The 23954-nt window shown below is 39.9% G+C and overlaps 1 protein-coding gene across 4 annotated transcripts in view; it reads right to left on the reverse strand.

Moving 5' to 3' along the window:
• The window catches only part of KCNIP4 (potassium voltage-gated channel interacting protein 4), a 356486-nt gene that overhangs the window by 34147 nt on the left and 298385 nt on the right, over positions 1-23954 (reverse strand). For all 4 annotated transcript variants that reach the window (XM_086611449.1, XM_086611448.1, XM_086611447.1 and 1 more), the window contains one exon: positions 19067-19191. In XM_086611449.1, the coding sequence (XP_086467575.1) occupies positions 19067-19191 (125 nt within the window). The remainder of the gene's footprint in view (positions 1-19066; positions 19192-23954) is intronic.

Genomic DNA, 23954 nt, shown 5'->3' on the forward strand with positions numbered 1-23954 from the left:
CTTTCTATAAATATATTAATAACAAAAGGAGGGCTAAAGATCACCTCCAGCCCCTACTGGACTCAGGGGGTACGTTAGTCACTAGGGATGAAGACAAGGCTGAGGTCCTTAATGCCTTCTTTGCCTCAGTCTTTAATAATAAGGTCAGCAGTTCCCAGGTGAGCTGGCCTTCGGTGTCTGAGTGCAGGGAGGGAGAGCAGATCGAAGCTCCTGTGATCCAAGAAGAACGGGTCAAGGATCTGCTCCTTCGGCTGGATGCCCACAAGTCTATGGGGCCTGATGGTATCCACCCGAGAGTCCTGAGAGAGCTGGCGGATGTCATTGCCAAACCCCTGTCCATTATCTTTGGGCAGTCTTGGCTCACTGGGGAAGTTCCGCTGGACTGGAGGCTGGCGGATGTTACCCCCATTTACAAAAAAGGGCGGAAGGAGGATCCGGGGAACTACAGGCCTGTCAGTCTGACCTCGGTGACGGGCAAAGTCATGGAACAGGTTATCTTGAGTGCTATTAATGAGCACATACAGGTTAACCGGGTGATCAGGCCCAGTCAACATGGGTTTATGAAAGGCAGGTCTTGCCAATCAAACCTGATCACCTTCTATGACAGGGTGACCCGCCTGGTTGACGAGGGAAGGGCTGTGGATGTAGTTTTCCTGGACCTCAGTAAAGCCTTTGATACAGTTTCTCATAGTGTTCTGGTGGAGAAACTGGTAACTGCTGGCCTGGATAGGTACACCCTCCTTTGGGTTAAAAACTGGCTGGATGGCCGGGCCCAAAGAGTGGTGGTAAATGGGGCTAAATCCGGCTGGAGGCCGGTCACCAGTGGGGTTCCCCAGGGCTCAGTGCTGGGTCCAGTTCTGTTTAACATCTTTATCAATGACCTGGATGAGGGGATTGAATGTACCCTCAGTAAATTTGCGGATGACACCAAGCTGGGAGGCTGTGTCGATCTGCTCGAGGGTAGGGAGGCTCTTCAGAGGGATTTGAACAGACTGGATCGTTGGGCTGAGGCCAATGGCATGAGCTTTAATAAGGCCAAGTGCAGAGTCCTTCACTTGGGGTATAAAAACCCCAAGCATCGCTATAGGCTCGGGGAGGAGTGGCTGGAGAGCTGCCTGGCGGAGAAGGACCTGGGGGTGTTGGTTGACTACCGGCTTGATATGAGCCAGCAGTGTGCCCAGGTGGCCAAGAAGGCCAATGGGATACTAGCATGTATCAAGAATAGTGTGACCAGCAGGAACAGGGAAGTGATCCTGCCCCTGTACTCGGCACTGGTGAGGCCGCACCTGGAATATTGTGTCCAGTTTTGGGCCCCTCGCTTTAAGAGAGATATTGAGCTCCTGGAGCGAGTCCAAAGAAGGGCGACTAAACTGGTCAAGGGGCTGGAAAATAAAACTTATGAGGAGCGGCTGAGGGAGTTGGGGCTGTTTAGCCTGGAGAAGAGGAGGCTGAGGGGAGACCTGATTACGGCCTATAAATACTTGAGAAAAGATGGTGGGGAGGTAGGGGAGGGGCTCTTTACATTAGTGATGGGTGATAGAACAAGAGGAAATGGGCATAAGCTTAGTCAGGGGAGATTCAGGTTGGATGTTAGGAAGTATTTCTTCTCTGAAAGGGTTGTCAGCCACTGGAATAAGCTGCCCAGGGAGGTGGTTGAGTCCCCATCCCTGGATGTGTTTAAGAATAGGGTGGATGAGCTACTTGAGGATATGGTTTAATGGGGATTAGGGATGGTTGGACTCGATGATCTCTAAGGTCTTTTCCAACCTAGAAATCTATGAAATCTATGAAATGAAAGAAATAGGGAGTAATACAACATTCTTCTGAAATGGTTAGGGATGATTATCTCAGACAGTCTTTTGTCCCAGTCCCTACTCTAAAGCATTTCTATGAATTTGCCTATTTATGGCTACAAGTGTAAAGCATAAGCAGTTTTTAACAGAGGACCTATAACACAGGAGGCATCCCCAAATGGAGCACCCTGGTTACCGGCTCTAAAGGGACATCCTTCCTTTTGATCTTTCCTCCCTGATCTAAAGTACAGTAGAATTACTTCAGCTACAGGCTCACAGGGGCAACACCTCAGGTTGTTGCATGATTATTTCTGTCGCAGAAGCTGTAGACTCTTTTTATAGCTCAGTGGCGGACTGTTGTGGAAGTCAATGGATCTGATAGTATCAATCTCCATTGACATCCATTGGTGAATTACATGCAAGAACTCCCTCCTTCCAAGCCTCATCTCATCAGGTAAAACACATAACTTCTCAGTTCTATTCAGCTACCTGTCGAAAAGTTACCATAATGCTTCTCAACAGCACAGCAAAGATGTACAAGATTTTGAGCCTCCCATAGAACGATGCTCTAAGGAACAAAAACCTCTTCCCACCCCTTACTTACTGTGGCAGTTTCAGAGAAAAACAAGCAGAAACAACTGGCTCACATCCAGCATGTGTGGCTTCACACAGTAAATAACAATCAACACTTTGGGTGCTTCCACGATGCAGTGGGCAAGGTGCCAGCAATGCTTTTAATCAGCACTGTTCTTCGTTTGGCATTGCCCTCTAACTAGGTAATTTTTAGTTTCCTATTATTAGCACTGGCAGTAAAACAACAGTAAACAACATGACTAAAGAGTTGAACTTCAAAGCTCACCCCAAAGCTTGACACTTTATGGATGAGTCCCTGGCATCTGAAAGGTGCTTACTGTTTCTGCCCTTGCTTGTCACTACAGGAGGGCATTTTACAATCCTGACTTCACAAACAGGCGGGAGCCATAATTAAATTAAATGTAGCAGAACCCATGCTTCAAATACTGAGTGGTGCAGTTTGCTGTACACTTTGGCAACGACAAGGTACTCAGCCTCTTGGGAGAAGCTGTATTTAGGTGAGCACTGCTTCTGTGACTTGCCTTTCACACATTCCCACGTGAGCGCGCTTGATCAAATCCCTTCAAATTGACTGAAATCCTAGGTGAGAAAAGGAGGAATAACTTCTTGCTGGCAAGTGCTGGGCGCTCAGGTGCACTCCCTTAGACCCACTTAAGTGATTCACTTGAGCAGAATGAAGGACATCACCAGTCACTAACAGCAATATTTGACTATAGGTCAATTCCTTACTTTAAAACAATGGCAGGATTTGTTTTTTCTTACAAAAGGGAGTTAGAATTTAAAAGCTCAGTTGGTGCTTTAGTTTTTCCTAGAAGCTCCTTGTACCCTTAAAGAATGTAAGATTCACTGAGGAGGAAGCTCTACTAACAACTTTCTGCTAAAGGTTAGCAGATTGACACCATCATACTTACTAATATTTTCCAGCCATATCTGAAAATGAGAAAGACTAACTTTAGCACAAGGTATTTATGAAGCAACCTCAGTGTGTCAGAGTTGAAAAAAAAGAGTCATATTTTGTCTAAAATGCTGATCTGATTTTTTGTGCGTGTGTTTATCAGTCAACTGGATGTTGATACTAAGCACCGATACCAACTCAAATTTTCATTTTAATCATGAAGTAAGAACACTGTTATTTTTGCATTCCTGGGACACATGTCTGCATGAAAGACACTCAGCCTGAAAGTGTGTCCTAACTCATGTTATTTTAGCATTTTTCAGAGTGGTGGTTCTTTGTTTCTCTCAAATAAGTGCAATGGTAAAGGCAGACAGATCAATATTTGGTGAGTGTTAACGATGATGAAAAGCACCGAGGAATTTCAGCTCCTACAGAATCCTGCCAGCTCACAGAAATGCCAAAGAGCATAAAAGTCAATGGGGAACAGGTTAGAAACTAGAAATCAAATATTGTACTCATTATTTATATTTCATATAGTAATACATTTATCCTCTAACAAAGGTTTTGTTATCTCCAGTACTAACACCACTTTTTCTCAGGAGAAGGATCACAGAGTTGCAAACATAAGAACAGAAGTGCTTACCTGCATAAATATTTATAAAACTGAGCTTGACATTAGCATAAATAGGATCTGATTCACCAAGTACAGTGGTGAAAATCAGATAGAAATGAGGCAGTGACATGTATGAAGCTGCTGTGAGTGAGAGACAGATGTGGTCCATGGGAAGAAACGTTTCTTCCACGTTCACACAGCGAGGGCAATGTTGCTCATCCTGGAGGTTCTCTGGCATTGTGTCTGCCACAGGCTCCCCTGTCCATGTCCCAATACCTCACTGTCACATCTGAGCTTGTCCAGCCTGCCAGCACACCACACCGACATCTCCTTTATTCTATTGCCCAAAGGGCTCCTCAGACAATGTGTCCATGATATGGAGAAGATACTCAACCACTAGAGCTCTGCTGATTATGACGATGATGGAAGGGCCAGAGTGGGCTTCGTGGCAATGCTTTGGGCCATAAATCTACACGCCTTTGAGAAGAAGGAATGAACAGTTTCATAAGACAGGGTGCCATTGCTACTTACAAATGAGATACTGTTTCTATAATTTAGTATAAGACATGAGAAAAGCATCAGAAAGGAATTTGGAGTTTGGGCAGGAATGAATTGAAAAACTTTTTTAGCACCGCAGAAAATCTAAAAAACCTACATAAATCTCCTTTAGCCTGTTCTGAAGGTTTTCCTGCCTCATATGTAGACACTTGATACATTGCTTTTTGCAGCATGTTATACTTGTAGCATAAGTCAAATAATTGGAACTGAATATTGATATAAACCTAAACAAACGTTGATTGATATTTGCTGGCATATTTTTGTAAAAACATGAGCAGCATAGAGAAACAAAAAAGAAGCAGAAGACATCTCCCAGTTAAAACGGATAATAAGAAGGGAAAAAGATAACTAGAGAATCAGACACATCTAAAAAAGAGTTATCTATCATACAGAATAGGCCTAAAAAAGAGATTTCATTTCTCACAGTGATATCATTCCTTATGGAGATTCACTGAGTATGAAATTGCTGGGCATAAAAACTTCTTGCAAAACCTGCTAAGTTTATGGCACATAAAATTTGTCTTTGTTCCATAATTGCAGCTTCTGAGAGCGGAATAAGAAAATAAGACTGTTACAACTTGGGCTCCATTACAGAGGATGGTACTACATCTACTGTTCAGTGAAGCAAATGTTATATGACTTGATTTATTTATTTTCGACACTACTGGAAGTGCAGTGAAATGTTTGGAAATCGGATATGGTGTGGTTATTTGATCAAGTCTGAGGGACGATATGAGACTCAAATCTGGAGGATTATACTACTTAAGAGACAAGAAACAGGAAAAAAAGAAGAAGAAAAGAATTGATGCCTGTGCATAAGCTTCTAGTCTGTTCATGGACTATTCAGTGTTGAGACAGTTACATTAAAAGAAAAGGGATGGGTTTCAATCTTAGGATCCTAAGTAGGTCTTCACTGGGAAATGGAGCAGAAAACTTCCTAGAGTGCCCTGAGATTTCCCAAAAGTTGCTGCTCCCAGGAGCTCTGAATGCAGAAGGTAATGACCAAATGGAGAAAGACATCTCGTTTGCAGAGGTTTCAGGTTATGTTCTGAACAACTGAGAGTTCTGAAGAAGCCCAGCATTCTCTCAATTGAATGGAGGGAGGACCTTGATTGGGATGCATACTCTTTCATGGCTTATAAATGCAGGAGGAAAGAAAACGTTATTTGGAAGAAACTAGAAAAAAGGATCAGATTTGCCAGCACAGGGCAACAGGGACAGGTACTTGCTTATCTACTGGTAAAAAAAATAATAATTAGACTACATTTTGGTATTGTCTTATGGGAATATCTTCCTCTGGGACTGGACTGGAAGATATTAGAGCCAATTACCATTAAATTACAGTTGTCTGACAGATTGAAGGAATGTGCAGTTCTTTTCATCACAGACAGCTAACGTGGTGGTGGACAAATCAGTTGAACAAAATCTTAATTGCCACGTTTCTATCTAGAGCTCTGGAATTCTTGAGAATCATAGAATCATAGCATGGTTAGGGTTGGAAGGGACCTCAAAGATCATCTAGTTCCAACAGTGAAAAACACATGAAAAGGGTCAGAAAATCTTCATGACATTTGGGCAATTTCCATTAAAATCAATGAATATTTGCAACTGACTTTAAGAGAAGCAGGATCTTTAGCCTGGAAAAATAATATTATAAATTCAGTAGCTAAATGTTACAAGTATCCAGAATTGGTGAATCTATAGGGGTAATTGAAAACTGATAAACAAATTTCCTATTGCTCTCTGGCGTCAATTTGAATCTAATTTTGCATCTGTTTTCATATTAGAATTCTCTGTAGTTGTCTGTTGTGTCACTTCTTTCTCATCTTGTCCTGGAGGAAGATAACAAACATTGCCTGTTTTAAAACTGTGTTAATAGTAATGAATCACCTATTGTACTGGGTGACATGGAGAAACACTGACAAAGAGCTTTTGCCCTAAAAACTTCGGAAAGAGGTGAAGCTGGACTGTCCAGCAGGACAATATGGCAGTTAGTTATTGAACCTGGATTTCCTGCCTATCTAACCAAAGCTCAGTAACCTGTACTGTAAGTTTCCTGTGCACCTAGATCCAGTGCTTAGTGCTGACATTTTTAATCACAACCGCAAGCATGTGTCTTTTGCCCTGACACCTTATAATTGCTGGTAGATATCAAGCCAGAGACAAATATTGCTATATCCAGCTAGAGGGGGTTTACTTGTAAAAGTTAGCAATGACACTTCTTTTTATGAGGTCACAGTGAAGCTGCTCACAGTGTTAGAGATGCACAAATGGAGCAAGTAAATCATTGTTAGAAATACCATGCAGAGGGTTTCCTAGATTAGTGTGTTTTCAGACATGAGGTTACTGTTATTTCCACTTCACAGATACGGAGCTTAGTCATGGAAGGGTGAACAGTCTTGCTCAAATACACTGCCCACAGAACACACATTTCACTCTCAACGCCAAGGAATTTGGTGTTCATTTTTCTCCCCTGTAAGGACGAACTTTGCTATCTCCAGCTCCTGGGAAAGTTCAGTTTCCCACAGCCACCAGCCTCCCAACCGGTGCTCCCCACATTTTTCCCAGGGTGTGTTTGAGGCGGCTTTGATCAAAGGCCGAGAAGCAATATCTCAGATAGCCAGTGACATTCTAAAAGGTTTTGGCTGTCAGACCAGAGACATTAAATTAGGCAGTTGTCAATGTGGAGCCCGTGTAGGCAGCGAAGCACTGGTATAATGCTCTCTTGTAACCCAGAAGGCTTTTTAGTGTGATAGTTAAGGCTTTTAAAGGTGTGTGGCAGTTAATAAGCCAGCCAGAGAGCCAAAAGGCTAGAGTCTTTAGACTTCTAGTTTCATGCTGTGTTTGCTGAATCATGCTGTCTTCTGAGTTATTGGCTCCTATTTCTTCTGTTACACTCACCGTATCTAAGGTTTTTTAAGAGTATTTCACAATGGAATTGATTGGGTTGAACAAATTCCCTTACTTGAAAGTTAACATGAGAATCATTCACATAATTGGAGTGAAGAGCAACTGTGGAAGTGTCCAGCTGATCTAAAGAATATTGCTCTGTTAGATACTGGATTTTAGACTTTCACTCAAAGGTAAATGCAGGTTGGCCCAGGACTTGTAATAAACTTCTATGACACTGAAAGGCTTGATCTTCATGCTCTGGCACTTGTGATTTGCTGTTTTATTTGAAGATTTATCAGCATTTATTTTTATCAAAGTCGTAGATCTAAAGAAATTTCAAATTAGAAGTTAATTCTGTTGAAATTAAGAAAGGACTTTTGATAGTTTCACTGCTTTCTGACAAAACCTACATATTGCTGATTTTATTTAAACTGATTTGGAATTTAAACAAGGAGAAATGATAAAGATCCAAAATTACCTGGAAATTCCTGGGATCCAGAACAGATCCCTGAGTCCTGCACAAATAAGATTTCATCTGTAATGTTTTGAAGTAATCAGGACTCAAATGCACCACCCAAAAGTATCACCAGAAGATGTATTTATTCCCTTTGCCGTCATTTTGTAGGCTTAGGACACCTACCTGAAAATATGTGTGTTCACTTTGTGTCTCTGAATTGCAGTGTAACAGGGAGATAACTTAGCACAGGATTTAATACAGAATTGTCATGTTACATATAAAACTCTAAAAGTAAGAAAATCAGTAGCAAGAAGTTCAAGTAGAGGTTTTTTTGAACACTATTTTCTCAAAAGGACAAATTAGCTCACTAAAACATTTCATACTAATCTATGTGTTATAATGTCTAGTGTTCATAGCAGTTACAATTAGTATTCATATTACCTTCTGAAGGGGACAGGTGGGAGAAAGGAGAGTAAGAGGTCTCTGCTCACCACATTTTTAAATTACAACCTCATCAATGATGCATTACACCAAATTTTACTTCTCTAACATTAGTGATTACCCAATGTCATGGTTTGATGTGGAGGGGGTGGGGGTTCTGGTGTCAGGAGAGGGGCTTTGCTCCCTGTGACCTCCCTGGTTTTGGAACCGGGTTAGACTTGGTCCTGGCCACCAGATCAGACTGCCATCCCCCTCGAGGTTGAGCCAATAGGGCACCTCTGCGAATTGCCCTATTTAAGTCAGGACAAAGGAACCAGAAAAGGTGCTTTGCCCAGGAGTGAGGAGAGAAGGGAGGAGGGCACTGCCCCCGCGCCCTGGCTCCTGGCCGGGCAGCTGCCTGCCTTGGGCCGGTGCCGCCCACGGAGAATGGCGGCAGCGGAGCCGGCTGGGGAACTCGGGGGCACCCCACTCCCGGGGTGCCCACTGGGCTGAGTTCACCTGAAGAGGACAGAGATCTGAGAGAAACAGCCGCATCGACAGCAGGTCAGTGAGGATGGAGCGGGAGGAGGTGTGCCGGAGCCGAGTTTCCCTTGCGGCTGATGGTGAGATAGCAGGCGGCCCCCCTGCAACCAGGACGGCCTCGGTGGAGCAGAGACCCACTCGCAGCCCGTGGGGAGAAGATGCCTGAGCCTGAGGATGGTCGTGTTGGGACGCACGACAAGGCAGAGAGGCATCTGGAGTCTGCGTGACGACCCACGCTGGAGCGAGTGGCTACAACTCCCTAAGTATCCGAGACTGTGGTAAAGCCCACACTGGGGCAAATCCGATGGGGAAGGATTGCTTCCTGTGGGCTGGACTCACGCTGAAGAAGTTTGTGGATTTTTCCTCGCGAGTAGGGGATCCACTGGAGCAGGGGAAAAGGGTGTAAGGACTCCTCCTCCTTTAAGAAAGAAGCAGCAGTAACAGCACAGAATGAACTGACCTGCACTCCCCCAGTCCCTGCTCCCTGCGCCGCTGGGGAGGGTGGGGGGGGAGGAAGGTGTCAGTTTTTAAGATCTGGCTTTGTTTCTTTTTATCCTCTCACGTAACCGGTTTTGTTTTCCTTTGTCCTTTTAAGTAACTGTCAATAAATTGTTTTGCTTTTAAGAAAGTCAAGTCTGTTTTGCCCAGGACCATGGTTGGTGGGTGCTCCCTCTGTTCTTGTCTCATCCCTCAGTCCCTTTATTATATTTTTCTCCTCTCCACTTTACTGGAGAAGGAGAGACTGTGTGAGTTTTAGTTGCTGGATCAGCCTAAAACCACGACACCCAGAAACAAAAATCCAACAATTTCACATAACTAAAGTACCAAGCTTTGTAATGCATATTCCAGTTGCTGGAAAAAGTAGCTACAGTGAGCTGTAGCCAAAGAAGATATTTTGCTGCTCATATTCTAGTACATAAACATTCATATTCCTTAGATATCACATACTGACACACATGAATGCTCTACGGTAGAAACCATCTCTGTAACAGGTGAGTTACGCCTAGCAGCTGGTTGGCAGAGTAGAAGGTGTATAATGTATATCAAGTGTCAGTCTGGCATGACTGCTGGCACGCTGAGGGCACACCAGAGCACAGGACAGGGCACTGCCAGTTTCAAACAGGAGGGACAGACAAGCACACAGAGAGATACAAGTCCATCAAAATATAATATATATTGACTTTTTTAGAGTAACAAAGAACTTCAGAGGAATTTGGTGTTCTGCACTATTATTGACATTAGGCACTTAAAATCATATTCTTTTTACATGCTGCTTAATTAGGCACTTGGCATCCATATTTTTCAGAGATTATTCAGAAGTAAGCAATCACTATTATGAAGACAGTCCTTGGTATGCCAGATGACAGGTTTTCCCTAGTGAACTCAACATGAAGTATCTCCATGAACAGCAGTAAGCCATGAGATGAATAGAAGTGTACTGACTGAGTTCATTTTTAACTTTCAAAAAGAAGATTTCAATCTCTGCCAGTAACTGCGAGACTAATTGAAACTAATATCTCCGCTGAACGCATTAAGGTCTATAAATTTGTGATGACTGACAACTATACCCTAGGTCTGTCAAACTATACCTCCAAATTATTTTTGCTCTCATATATTTGAAAAGTTTCAGGTTTCTTGACTAACTCCTGAAGGAAATATATAATTAATGTAAGCATTATTTATTGCTCAGTTTGTTAAAAGATTTTCACATAACCTTGTTTGAAATACAGAAAAGTTCCCTCTAAGCCCCTAGTAAATAAATAGCAGTGCTTTTGAAACATAGTAACAAAATTCTGGCAAGGATTTTTTTTTTTTAAAGTTTTTCTTCAGTCCTCTAAAATTGAGAAAACAATTGATCTGAAGCAAAACTGGTAAATAACAACTCTATTTCAAAAAATCGAGATTTGAGCTACGTGCATTATACATGTCTTCGGAAACTCTCTCTAGATAGGAAAAGATGATTTACAGAAAACTGTCTGTTGACAGCAAACATGATATCCAGCTTCTAGGTTTACTTGCTTGGAGTTTCATTATGCAGTTGTGTATTGCTTAGCTTATTAAGGTTAAGCAATGCACAGGAATTTTCTAACATGGGGAGATATTAATTTTCAGTTTGAATTATTGCTATCTGATTTTCTAGTAAGATTCAGAACTTCTTTTATATTTTTCTATTTTATTGGCATTTCTATGTTACAAATTTAGCAGGTTTAGATGCACAAGGCACAACCTGTTCAAGTGTCATCACTGCATTTATTTCAAAAGACAAGTTGTTGGTGCTCCTTAGCATATACATCCTCTTTGTGTCCAGAACACTGCTGTTCAAACACTGCTTGTGCAGAGGGGTCAGCACCTCTTTAAAAACTTTCAGCACAATGGGCATGTTTCATGCACTGTTACCAAGAAGAGCAACCCATCCCTTGTTTGATATTCAGAGTCACAGAGGGATATAGGTCAAATGGTTATAGTATCGTTTCCTGATAGCCAGAAGAGCTAGGCAGGAACCTTTAACTGACCTATATTTTTATTCCAGGCTCTCTTCTTTTCTGTTTGGTCAGAAAGAAAGTCTGCATCTGGAAAGATACCGCTCTTGCTAAGATTACATGTTGTGTGACGCAAGGACTTCTACAGACAGTCACCAAATCTTGAGGCAAAAGCAAGTGCACTGGCTGCTGGTGAAATGAAAGCTTCCTTGCTGTCCTAGGACTCCGTAGGGGAGGGTGAAAAGCATATTTAATTTCTGAGACACCTCATCTGCAAGAACAAGCTTTGGAGGATCGATGTGAGGGGCAAAATACTCTTGCACTAGTGCCATTGTCTGCCATGCTCCATTTTGTTTTTTTCTCTCTCGTCTTGCCTGTATTAATCTTGAATCTGCATTTATTCATTACAACAAAACCACATGGATTCAGTGTAGAACTGAACGAGATCACAACGAACGGAAGACATCCTATTGACTCTGTGAGATGGGGGAAAACGATGACTCAGATAGAGCTGATCCAAGCTAAAGTGTTATTTCTCATAGTGTTGAAACCTTCTGTTTCATAATACACGGTGTTCCAGGGATATAAACTCAGAGGACTATGTTGTCTTTGCCCTTTGTCATGCTTTAGAACAGATGGAAAATTTTAAGGAAAGAAGGAATTAAAACGGAATGGACTTTCAAAATCTCTGTTTGGATCATCACGGAGGTATTCAAACTCTGCATCACCGATTTTTAAAGTCTCTTTTATAGCCAAATGCCTATGTCCCTTGTCAGCTTGTAGTGTCTGACAAATATAATGCAAGGGGACACAATTCCCGTTTATACTAAATAAATTCTAATCAAGACATTGATTATCTTAGAAACTATGTTTGAAAGGCAGAAATGAAAGATAGAACTGTACATCTCTATTAGTCATAAATCAGAGGCAATGCAAACAGAATAGGTGTAAAAGTCATCCGTGTGTAGGACACTAATATACATTTCTCATATCTCCTTTCTTAACAAGTAATTTCCAATTAAAAACAGCAAAACAACTATATTTATTGTTCCTATAATATCATGCATACAAATGTATAAGAAAAGTTAAACCAGCCTGAAAACTTTAACTTCAGTACCCTCAAAATTACATTGAGATGTTTCATTTTTTGCACAAGTTAGTGCATATACTGCAAGATGCACAGTATATACTTAACCTTCATCCTTACAATTTAACAAAAAATTGCAGTAGAGAAATTATTTATACAGTGAAAATTATTTTTATTCAGTGCATCAACTCAATTTTCCTCTTCAAAGTTCCAATTGATTTTCTCAAATTTATAATTTTTCTTTCACTTTTTAAAACTCTCATTGCATGGGAAAATGCTCTAACTACCAGGCTGTCGCACCAAATGTGGATAAAACTGCCTTGTTCTTTCAGGCACCTATTCTCAGCAGATCACTGTAGCTCATAAAGGCACCTAATATTTAGACCCACAAGCTTTGGAGAGGGACACAAATTAAAATAAATAGTTCATAGGCTATATCTCTGAACAAACTGACTGTAACAAGAGCTGGTGCTAAACTTAAGTTTTATACACCATACCACTGAGCCTAGCACAGATCTTGAAGTACATAATATGAGAACTTATAAGGTCTAGAACTAGTGTTTGAAGATCTGCATCAAAACTTTGAATGACTTCCTTGTCAGCTAATGTTAATGATGATTTAAGATTCTGTATCTCAGTCGTCCCAAATTCTTTTTTAATGTCAGAGTGCCAACATTACTTAGATACAAACCATATCAAACAACAATCTGAATTTCCACAGTAAGTACTTATGCAGATTTTATTTATTTATGGAGACTTTTTACAGCTAAGAATGTGAAAATTCACACTGTAAGTGTATTGATGTTTCAAGGGGATTAGGATGCTGTACATAATACAGAAACAGCAATTAGTTTCAAACTATTACCTAATCTTGTTTATTGAATTACTTGTCTAATCTGAATATGGGCAGTTCAGATCACAAACTGATGGAACTGATCACTTGAAGAGACCTCTGCAGGTCATCTAGTCCAACTTTTCAAAAATATCCTACGAATATTCTTACAGTTCGATATGCAGATATGCCTTAGACAGACAAATCCGCATGACATGAACCGTATGTTTTTATTTCCTACTCATTAGACAGGAAACATACCTAATTAGATAAAAGCACTTTTTCCTCACTTATTTATTTTTTTTCTGTAGCAGACAAACAGCAGAAAAAAAAAAAAAAGGGAAGGAATTTTCCATAAAAGGACAATGTGAATAGTTGTATTTTATCATGCACAACTTGAATGCTCTAGACAATCAGCTTTATAACCTATAAAACAAACTTTCATTAAACTTTCTGTGAGACCTACAAATGCAACATACAGTAATACAATGCTTGCATCAAACCATAACTGAAATGGAACAATCTTTCAATAATTTAGCATATTTTGAGTTATGCAAGACCGAATTCTTACATGGATGGGTAGTGTGATGGGGGAACCTATTTTTGAGCTGCAACATTATCAGAGTTATTATCTTACTGCCATTGTTTGCCTCATTTACTAACAGCAATAGGGAAGAAAGATATCTTAGAAATGCTGTTTTCCCAATTAATGGCACAAGTATGGAGCTGCCTATTTAAAGCTACAGTACGTATCCTGGGACATTTTCATGCGCATATAACTTCAGTTTACACTTTCTCTGATATATAGCTGGGTAAGACCAATGTTCATCAAAAATCTTTTCACTTTTCTGGGAAAGTCTAGTAGTTTCCCAACACAGAGCTGGACAGAATTTTTGATGAGAATAATCAACTAAAACTAAAAGATCGTTAACATTTATGTTTAGCACAGGAGCATCTTTTGTGCAGCAAAAGCATTATCTAAGTATTTTTAAAATAGAAATGTGCCACAGCTCAGGGTCATTTTTAAAACTGTGAGAGACCTATCAATTGACAAAAGAGAAAGAAAGACCACATGTTGAGTGCATGCTTGATAGTCTGTGCAATTTATTGTGAAGTACCACTTGTACTAGGCCTGCCACAGAGCCATTGGTTTGAAAGGTTAATGAGTGCAACAATCACAATTTCAATTTACAAGAAATGGGATGACAGGAAGCCAAATATAAAATGGAGAGGTCCCACTGTGATGGCAGCTGAGTAACAATTCATCAACAAGAATGCAGGAACACTGTAAAACTGGAGTGCTGGGGACAACTTTTTGAGCCTGGGGAGGGCTTGGGTCTTCCGTTAAGCTCATTTTTCAAGGATAGTATAGAAGCTTTAAAATGCCTAAATTACTGAATATAGGCATAAGTTCTCCCTTGGTGCTTTTCCTTGTAACAGTTGTTAGGTCATCTGAAGGTGCTTATCCCACCTCTTTATGTTTGCTTTAGTGTATCCCCTCTCATATTTTAAATGTTGACCTTGACTACTACCAAAACAGCCACTTCCAAGATCGGCATTTCAATCTCTTTGGGCTTTTCCTGCAGTTATTCTCTACTTGCTTTCTAGAGCATCAGCTGTACTATAGTGTGATCTAAGATTCTGAATCTTTCAGGTGTGTACATATACACAGAGATGCTATCTGAGACCCTACGCTCCTTCCACTTGAATTACTTTTTGCTGGATTTGGTGTGTAATTTGCGTGCACTGGTGTCGTGGTTTTTGGACTGAGGGTCGAGACAAGAACCGAAAAGGGAGCACCCACCAAACATGGTCTCGGGCAAAACATGACTCAGGCTTTCTTCATAAACCAGAACAATTTATTAACAGTTACTTAACAAAAGACAAAAGGGGACGAAACCGGTTACTTGAGAGGAGAAAAGAGAAAACAAGGCCCGATCTTAAAACAACACCTCCCCACCCCCTATTTTCCTTTCGTTCCTGGCTCTGCCTTCCCCCCAGCGGCGCAGGGAGACAGGGAATGGGGGAGTACAGGTCAGTTCATCCATGTTGTTCACTGCCGCTCCTTTCTTAAAGGAGGAGGAGTCTTTACACCATTTTTCCCTTGCTTCGGTGGATCCCCTACTCACAAAGAAAAAGTCCCCAAACTTTTCCAAAGTAAGTCCTGCCCGCAGGATTGCAATCCTTCCCCATGGATCGCACCAGTTCGGGCTTTACCAGTCTCGGCCTCTTAGGGAGCTGCTACCACTCGCGTCGGCGTGGGTCGTCCCATGGTCTCCAGATGCCTCCACGACCTCGTCGTGCATTCCACGCCCCATTATCAACAGTACCTGGTCGCGCATCCCCTGCTCCACGACCTCTCCTGGGCTCAGGCATCTCCTTCCCGACGTGGGTTTCTCCACAGGCCACGAGTGGGTCGCTGCTCCGCCGAGTACACCCTGGCTGCAGGGGGGCCGCCTGCCATCTCACACCGATTTGCAAGGGAAGCCTCAGCTCCAGTACACCTCCTCCTGCTCCATCTTTGCTGACCCGGTCGTTGTGGTTGTCTTCTCTTAGATATTAATCCTCTCTAGGGGAGCTCAGCCCGGCAGGCACCCCGGGAGCGGGGTGCTTCCCGAGCCCCCCGTGCGGCTCCCCTGGCGCCATCTTGAGCACATGGTGCCGGCCCGGGCCCGGGCAGCCGCCCGGCCGGGAGCCGGGAGCGAGGGCAGCGCCCTCCTCCCCTCTCCTCACTCCTGAGCAAAAAGCCCTTTCCCGCCCCTTTGTCTCAACTTAAATAGGGCAAGTCGCAGAGGCGCCAATTTGGCTCAACCTCCCCCGGGGGGGATGGGACTCAGATCTTGTGGCACAGGGAGCAAATCCCCTCCCCTGCCACCAGAACACCCCCCCACACATCAAACTATCACAACTGGAAAATCAAATTGATGAAAATATCTTTAAAGGTTTACCTTTCTACTTTTGTATAATTAAAACTCACATAATAAATCAAACTTTGTAACCGTCAACACTATAGAAATACAGAAATACTTTCTGCTTTCTCATCTGAAGACAGTCAGAACTATAAAACCTCCCTGGTGAACCTGTGCTAGTGCTTGGTTATCCTCCCAGTGAAACAATATTTCCTGATGTTGAGAAGGAACTTTCTGTGTTTAATTTTGTGCCTATTGTCTTTTGTCCTGTCATTGGGCACCATGAAAAGAGCCTGGCTCTGTCTTCCTTGCACTCTCCCTTCAGATACTGATATGCATTGATGAGATTTTCCCCTGAGCCTTCTCTTCTCCAGGCTGATCAGTTCCAGCCCTCTCAGCCTTTCCTCATAGGACAGACGCTCCAGTCCCTTTACTTATCCTTGTGATCCTCCACTAGGGACTCTCTCTGGTATGTCCATGTCTCTCCTGTACTGGGGAGCCCAGAGCTGGACACAGCACTCCAGGTGTGGTCTCACCAGTGTTGAGTAGAGGGGAAGAATCATCTCCCTCAACCTGCTGGGAATACTTTGCCTAATGCAGCCCAGGATACCATTTGCATTCTTTGTTGCAGGGCACATTTCTGGCTCATGTTCAATTTGATGTCAAACAAGCCTCCCATGTCCTTTTTTGCAAATATGCTTTCCAGCTGGGTGACCCCAGTATATTTCGGTGCATGAAGCACACACATGAAGCACACAGGGATGGAGGTACTGGCCTAATACTGTTAAGCTGGATCAGAAAGAAGGGGAGCGAGAGAAGAGGTTGCCTGTGGCAAAGTGAATGATTGAGCACTGTCAGGGGAGACCATCTAAGCACAGACCATGGGAGGCACTTTAAAGCCATCCTGTATCAGTACTCACCAAAGCTGCTGAAACTGTATTTGCTAAAAGCTAGATATGTAACAGGAAAGATGAAGTAATCCACATAGGCAAGCTGCTCATAGAACTGTAGAGAATTTTACAGTAGAAACTGATAAAGATGAGAAACTAAATAAACTCCAATCCAACTGAAAGTTTTAAAATTTTTCATTTCTAAAGTCTAATGTTTGCGCTAAAGACTACTGGTTTAAATTGATTTACTTTTATAACAGTCACCAGCCCTAGGCATGCTTTACAGCATTTTTGACAGTAACTAATAAGTTTGCAATTACGTTAAACACAAGAAACCTGATGTTCATGCTCATTAGATCTAAAAACTCGAAGATATTAATACATGCATGTCTTGAATTATCATGTACTGATAAGGAAATGAAACACCCGAATAAAGATGTATTACCATGTATTACCATTGACACTCCTTTGATGTAAGTAGAACTCATATCTTAGAATACAAAAACATATGAAAAGCCGGAATTCCTCTTTTCAAAAAATGGTAAACCAGTAATCAATCAAGTATTTTCTTATAACCTATTCTCTTTTTCCATACCTCATTTTATGCAGAGAATTATCAAGGTCCCTAATTTCTGAGACTCTAAAAATAATTATTCTCAGAGAAACAGACAGAAGGCATATTTTATCCACTATACTTTCTACCTCTTTGCCTTAGATAATTAGGGACATTGGTTCATGATTTGCAATACCTAGGGAATACTGTCATTAGCAGTGGAATGTTCTCTGGTACCCTGAGGAAATGAAAAGCTTTTAAGAGCAATCACTGTTAATCACTAACATACCAACATTTTATACCTTCTGGAACTGAGGATGACATATAGACAGGACACATTAAGTGACTATATTTTACTTGCATTGCAGGCTTTCGATAAAAATGTAGTTTTAAAACATCCATTTGCATGGCTTGCTTTCATTACAAAATACATGATATCTAAGAATTCTGTAAGATTCATACTTCTTGTACAAGCTGTTGAAAAGATTCTCTCTGATTCCACAGTTGAACTTCCTCGTGCTTTTAGCGTTATTATACTTCATTACACAATTTCACTTGAGTGGTATAAGCCAAGGGCAAGAAGGCAGCCCTTTTGTAAGGGTGAAAAAAAACCTAAATCGAAAGGTGATAAATATCATTAAATGTATCTTTACCTCCAGCTCTACAGGAGACTGAGCACTTGCACAGCTGCAGTACTTGCAACTGAGTACATAGATTAACATTACACACTCATGATTTGCAAGCAATTGCTATTATTCAAGTTTTTTTAATATCAAGTATTTTCTATCTAATGTTAATGGCATATAATATCCTATAGAAATGTTAATCACATGAAAGACAGTAGAATAAAACAGAGAGAAAAAGGCTATTTTTTTAAGAAAGCAGCTTTTTTTTTTTTAGTAGTATTAATAAAATCAAGGGCAACTCTTTTGATATGCTACAGAATTTAATAATACTTAATAAAGTCTTATTTCTCTGCTGTATGAACCATGGGTGCCTTATGTGCCAGCACCAAGCCCAGCACCACAGAACAGTATGTACACACTGGGAAAAGGAGGCAGACTGCACTCCTGCACTGGGATCCTCAGTGAGGATCCCCCTGACTGAAAACATTGGACCTGCCAATAGAACACATAGCAAAAAAAAAAAAAAAAAATCACAAATAACTAGTCCCAGTAAAGAGATCTGACAAGTTTATATACTTGGGGAGCTAGAAAGACTGAAGAAATCATCTACTGCTGTCTCCATCTAACAAAAAATTCCTGTAGTGTAATTTATTCCAATTACTTCTTGTGATAGCTATTGTGAACATAAAAATCAAAATATTTCTTCTCACTAACTAAATTCTTCAGGACCTCCATTCTCTCCCCGTATTTCATCTTTAGATAAAGAACTCCAACACAGTTTTCAATATGTCATTGATCAACATTCTACTATACTAAATTATAATTATTCTCTTCTGGATGCTTTCTAATTTGTCATTCTTATACTGCTGAGATTGCAGTGGCCTATCCTGTAAACGAATGGTAATTCAAAAAGGATGTGCTTACGTTCTTGAAACCTCTATATAAGATCTGAAGTTCCTTCTTTGTGAATTTACTCTGTGCTTCCAGCAGTTCAAGAGCTTCAGGTCTATGTCGTACTGTGGCCATTTCCATTTCATCTTCTACAGTGTCTGCAGAATACAAGAGACAGAGAAGTAAAGCTCAACAAGAAATATAGGGTGTAGAAATACCTAACCCTTGCAGAAAAAAGGAAAGTTTTAAAGAACAGCTTTTGCAGCTCTGAAGACAAACAGCGTGTTCCTTTTGAACTCATAGGGAGAGGGTATCTGTCTGCTTCAGTGGCTGCACAGAACATGGAACAGCAGTGATGGTTCAACAGTCTGGATGTTATTACATTAGTATAAATAGCAATAAACTGGAAAGCCAACATTTTGCAAGGGCATGCATGACACATTGAGAATGACTTTTCTGTTTCTAAAACTCCCTGAGCAAAGAAAAAAATTGTATAAAACTTTAATGACTCCAGAATACTGAAAATTTTCTCTTGGTTAGTTAATGGATGCGCATTCACTGTATCAGACTGCGATTCTCAGTGTTCTCTTTTTACTGTGAAGTTGTGCTTTGGAAAGTGTGTGAGATTGATGTTGCATATTCAACAGCACACCTTACTTTGAGTACTGCATAACAAACCCTTCAGGAGAACATGATTATTCACTGTGAGCAGCCCAAGTGGAGAACACGAGTATTTTAGTGACCTCATCATTAGGTGAGTAAGAATGTGGATATACACATTCAAGGCTTACAGCTGAATGCAGCCCTAAAAGAATGTGATATAGCAATGCATTTTTTTCCAGGTAGAGTTTTAAATGCGAAAGTTTATTAAAATAGCTAAAAAAACCTCACAGAATGTGTTTTTTATATGGGGTGTCAGCCACATACTTGATTAAGAATATGTATGTGTGCATCTGTTTTTAAGTACTCTCAGCATTAAACATAGCTGATGTAGTACTCCAGACCAATTTAATCAAATCACTGCCTTATTCTGGTTTAAGATTTATACCAACTATAGAAATGTAACTTGAGAGAAAACACACACAGAATTGTCACTTCTACAATGCTGAAGATATACATTTTATTTCATCAGAGTACAGGACTATATTCTTAAAATAAAGTTTTATTCAGTTCAATTTTCATAAAAGCACAATATTAGAATACTCCATTAAAATTGTATTATTCTTATATCTTCGCATATTTTGGTTCTGCTATAACGCAGTAATAATAACTTTCAGCTGCTTGGGAGAAATCTGGCATCAGAAGATATAGTTCAGCTAAGCAAATAATGAACAACCTTTAAATAGATATAATCAAAATACATAAACTATTTGGATAAATCTTCACAAAATTGTAGGGCCTTGCCTTTTCTCCTGTCAAAGAGATGTTGCTTTTGGCACTCATCCCAGGAAGATGATCTCAGTGTCACCCGTAGTCTTATCTCAGAAAGTCCACTGTATGTTGGCTTGTGGACAAACTATAACAAGTTTTTCTCTCATTTTTCTTTATAGGTTATCTCAGATGACTGATAGACCACTACCATCTTTGCAAAAATTTCCAATCTAAATATTATTGACAAAAAACCCAACTGACACAACTTTACATTGACCTTATGATTTTTGATGATAGTTTTAAAGGGCCAGCATCTGAACTCACAATAAGAACATTTCCGTTCTCTTCTTAAAAAAGTTTCTGATATGCTAAGGTGAAAAGTGGGATTGTTGAAAATCCTGCCCTTATAGATGAAACTGGAATAAAGCTGGTCAAGATTTAAGAATCTCTTCCTCATCTAGGGAAGCTGTAGCAAAGTTCCTGAGTCTCATTTAATTCTGCATAAGAACATCCAGGGTTTATTTTGCAAGGTTTTTAAAGCCTTTCCATCATGTTTTAAGATATTTATCTTTTATACTCTTTATATAGTCTCTAAAGTCTGTATAACAATGTCATGCTGTAGATATGCAGCTGATTTTTTTTTTTGTCAACTGCAAGTCAACACTAGGTGCTTATACCAAAACGACAAAAGAATACATACTGTTGAAAAGTCACTTGTATTTTATATGCCAAGACTTATATGAGATTTAAATGGGCTATTGTTTAGACAGAAAGCAACTTAACTGGAAATGAGCTCTCTAAGCATCCATTTGTGAAACATCTGGCTATCTAGAGAGACATCTACAAGCTGTTCTAGAAGCTAAATGAATATATATCATAAATGTGAGGCTAGAGATAAAGGCCAGACAATGTGATGCTGAGCACAATGTTTTGTATATCCTTAGTAATAAACATTTTAATCACGTTTTTATGATTTGGTGAGAATGTAGAAGACTGCAGTGTGGTCATGTTGTCTTTCTGTTAATGAAAAGTTTCAGTATAACAGTCTTCTCATGCTACATTTCTGTAGCTTCTTATAGATATAAAAAATTCAAAAATAAGATAATAATAAACTTTCCTATAATGTGCCAACTATGCTGATTAAAATATTACGGCATTCATGAGTCACTTGAAGGTTTTAAATTTTTTTCTTCACGCTTATGGTTACTGTTATCTGGGCTGGAAAAAAATGTACACTTCAAAAATTTGTGAAAATATACTTATTTCTAAACATTGATGATTTCTATGTCATTAAAGTAAAATAAGTTATTTCAGTTGTCTAGTTTCTTCAGCCTAAGAAAGCTAGAAGTTCTTTTTTTTCCCCCTATAAAAGGTTAACATTTATCAACTGAAAAAAAAAGAAACAAGTTCATATTCACTCAATATATCAAACAAAATATTCTTACTGATTTCATTAATGAGTAGCTTTCTTCCAGCTAAATAGTAAAGACAGTTTTTAATATATTTGCCACAGCAGCTATGCTTTGAACCTTTCATTGTTCATTAAAGAACAAAATGGTAAAAGCAATGCAAAAAGCAGACATACTCTTCAAATAACGGCAGTTGGAGAAGCATGTCCAACTTTAGAGCTCAGATCATATCTGTAAAAATTGTGCACATGCATTTGCCTGCACAAACCCCAAATTATAGCTCCCCTATCTATTTAATAACTGCATGCACACACACTTCTATTTTCCAAAACCATTCTTGAGTCTAGTCCTATCTCTAGCACACGCATTTAAAAATTTAGCTAAGGAAGGATGGATTTAAGTCTAGGCTTACTAGGCTAAAGCATACAAATAAGAAAAAGCATATGTTTGACATGCTTCGTTGAATGGGAATGTTGAAATAAGATTGTATTTTTTCAAGCAACATTTTTCTGCACATATTGATAGAAGTTAAGCATAGAAGTGCAAATTCAGGCTATGTATATTGCAACAATTACTTGTTCTAAAAATTTTCCACTTAAAATTTCTAAGGAATTCACATTATGTGGTTGTTATTGTAGGTACTGCTGGCTTTGTTCCCAGTACATTACAATGTTGCTTCTTTCATGCTAGCAGAAATCAAATAGCACATTATGTCAAAATGGGATAATAACAATGTGTGTCTACAATGATATTCTTATTGAATATAATACTTTCATTTAATGTAAGTTTCTTATTTAATATAGCATTTCATTATGGATGAGAGTACAGAGAAAAATGCCGAATGCCTCTTTTTTTACTACTTGGTTCTCAAATATGAAATATTTAATGAAAGTTTTATTTTGACTTCTCTTCTGGTTTATAAAACACTTCCAGAAAGAAAATACAAGTTTTGCATGGGCAAGGATATTAAGACTGACTCTAAATACTTTTTGATACCTGTACAGACAAAAACCTCACACAGAAATGTTCAAGGAAGAAGGACGTGTTACTCTCCAACCAACTTCAAACAGATCAAACTTTCCATTCCTTCTATTTTATTTCCTTTTTCTATTCTATGCCCCATCATTAGAAGTGTGCAAGGTCAGGTTGGTTAGGACTTTGAGAAGCCTGATCTAGTGAAACATGTCCCTGCCCATGGCAGGGAGGTTGCACTAGACAATCTTTAAAAGTCCCTTTCAACCCAAACCATTCTGTGTTTCTATGATTCCTATTACAGTTTAAGGCTATACTACTCAGGCCACATAGCTGAAAGCAGCTACTACATAATGAATTACTAGCAGGTGTCATGACAGTAATTGACTTTTTTAAGCTACTCTATTTTCAAGTAAAACACATGAGCTGAAGCCACCATGAAAAAGTCACTGTGCATCCACATCTTCAGTGCTTTTCATCTTTGAGATCTCAAATAGTTAGAAAGGAAAGTAAGTACCACAGTCTTCTCTAAAGAGGACCATATGAAAAACAGTGAAGTGAGGTAGCAAAAAGAAAGCCTAGATCCATATCACCAAAGTCTAGGCACTTAATAGAGGCCTGTGTTTGTAGCCAAGTTGCCTCAGGTTGTCCCATAATCACTGGACACAAAGAACTGCTCTGGGAGGTATTTTTTTTACCTTACATTGATTGATAGGGTTTATCGGAAAAGTATACAGGAAGCATAGGGACCACTCAACTTGTAATTTTAGGTGTTCAGATTAGTGCCTAGAATTAAGACAAACTAGTCTAGACTGAATTGGGTCTACAGGGATATTTTAAAATCAGTTATAATAGCCCATTTATATAGGAAGACAGTAACGTTACTACTACAATTTATCACTATCTAGGTATATATATATATATGTAAGTATATATCAATGTATGGATCTCTCCTTCCCTTCCTCCCTCCCTCCCTCCCTCCTCCTATTTTTATCTGTTAGCTAATCTGGAGATTAGCATATTAGGACATTAAAGGTAGTGTCAGTGTGCTTTTCCTTTATCTCTACTTTCACATTTGTTTTCAATCTTTTTTTTTTCTTTCAAACACATACTTTAGATCTCGTTTAATATTACATAGTGAACACCTGCAAAGGCAAGCCTTTCCTCCC

Source organism: Tauraco erythrolophus, chromosome 5 (genome assembly GCF_009769465.1).
Source record: "Tauraco erythrolophus isolate bTauEry1 chromosome 5, bTauEry1.pri, whole genome shotgun sequence".
Lineage (NCBI taxonomy): Eukaryota > Metazoa > Chordata > Aves > Musophagiformes > Musophagidae > Tauraco > Tauraco erythrolophus.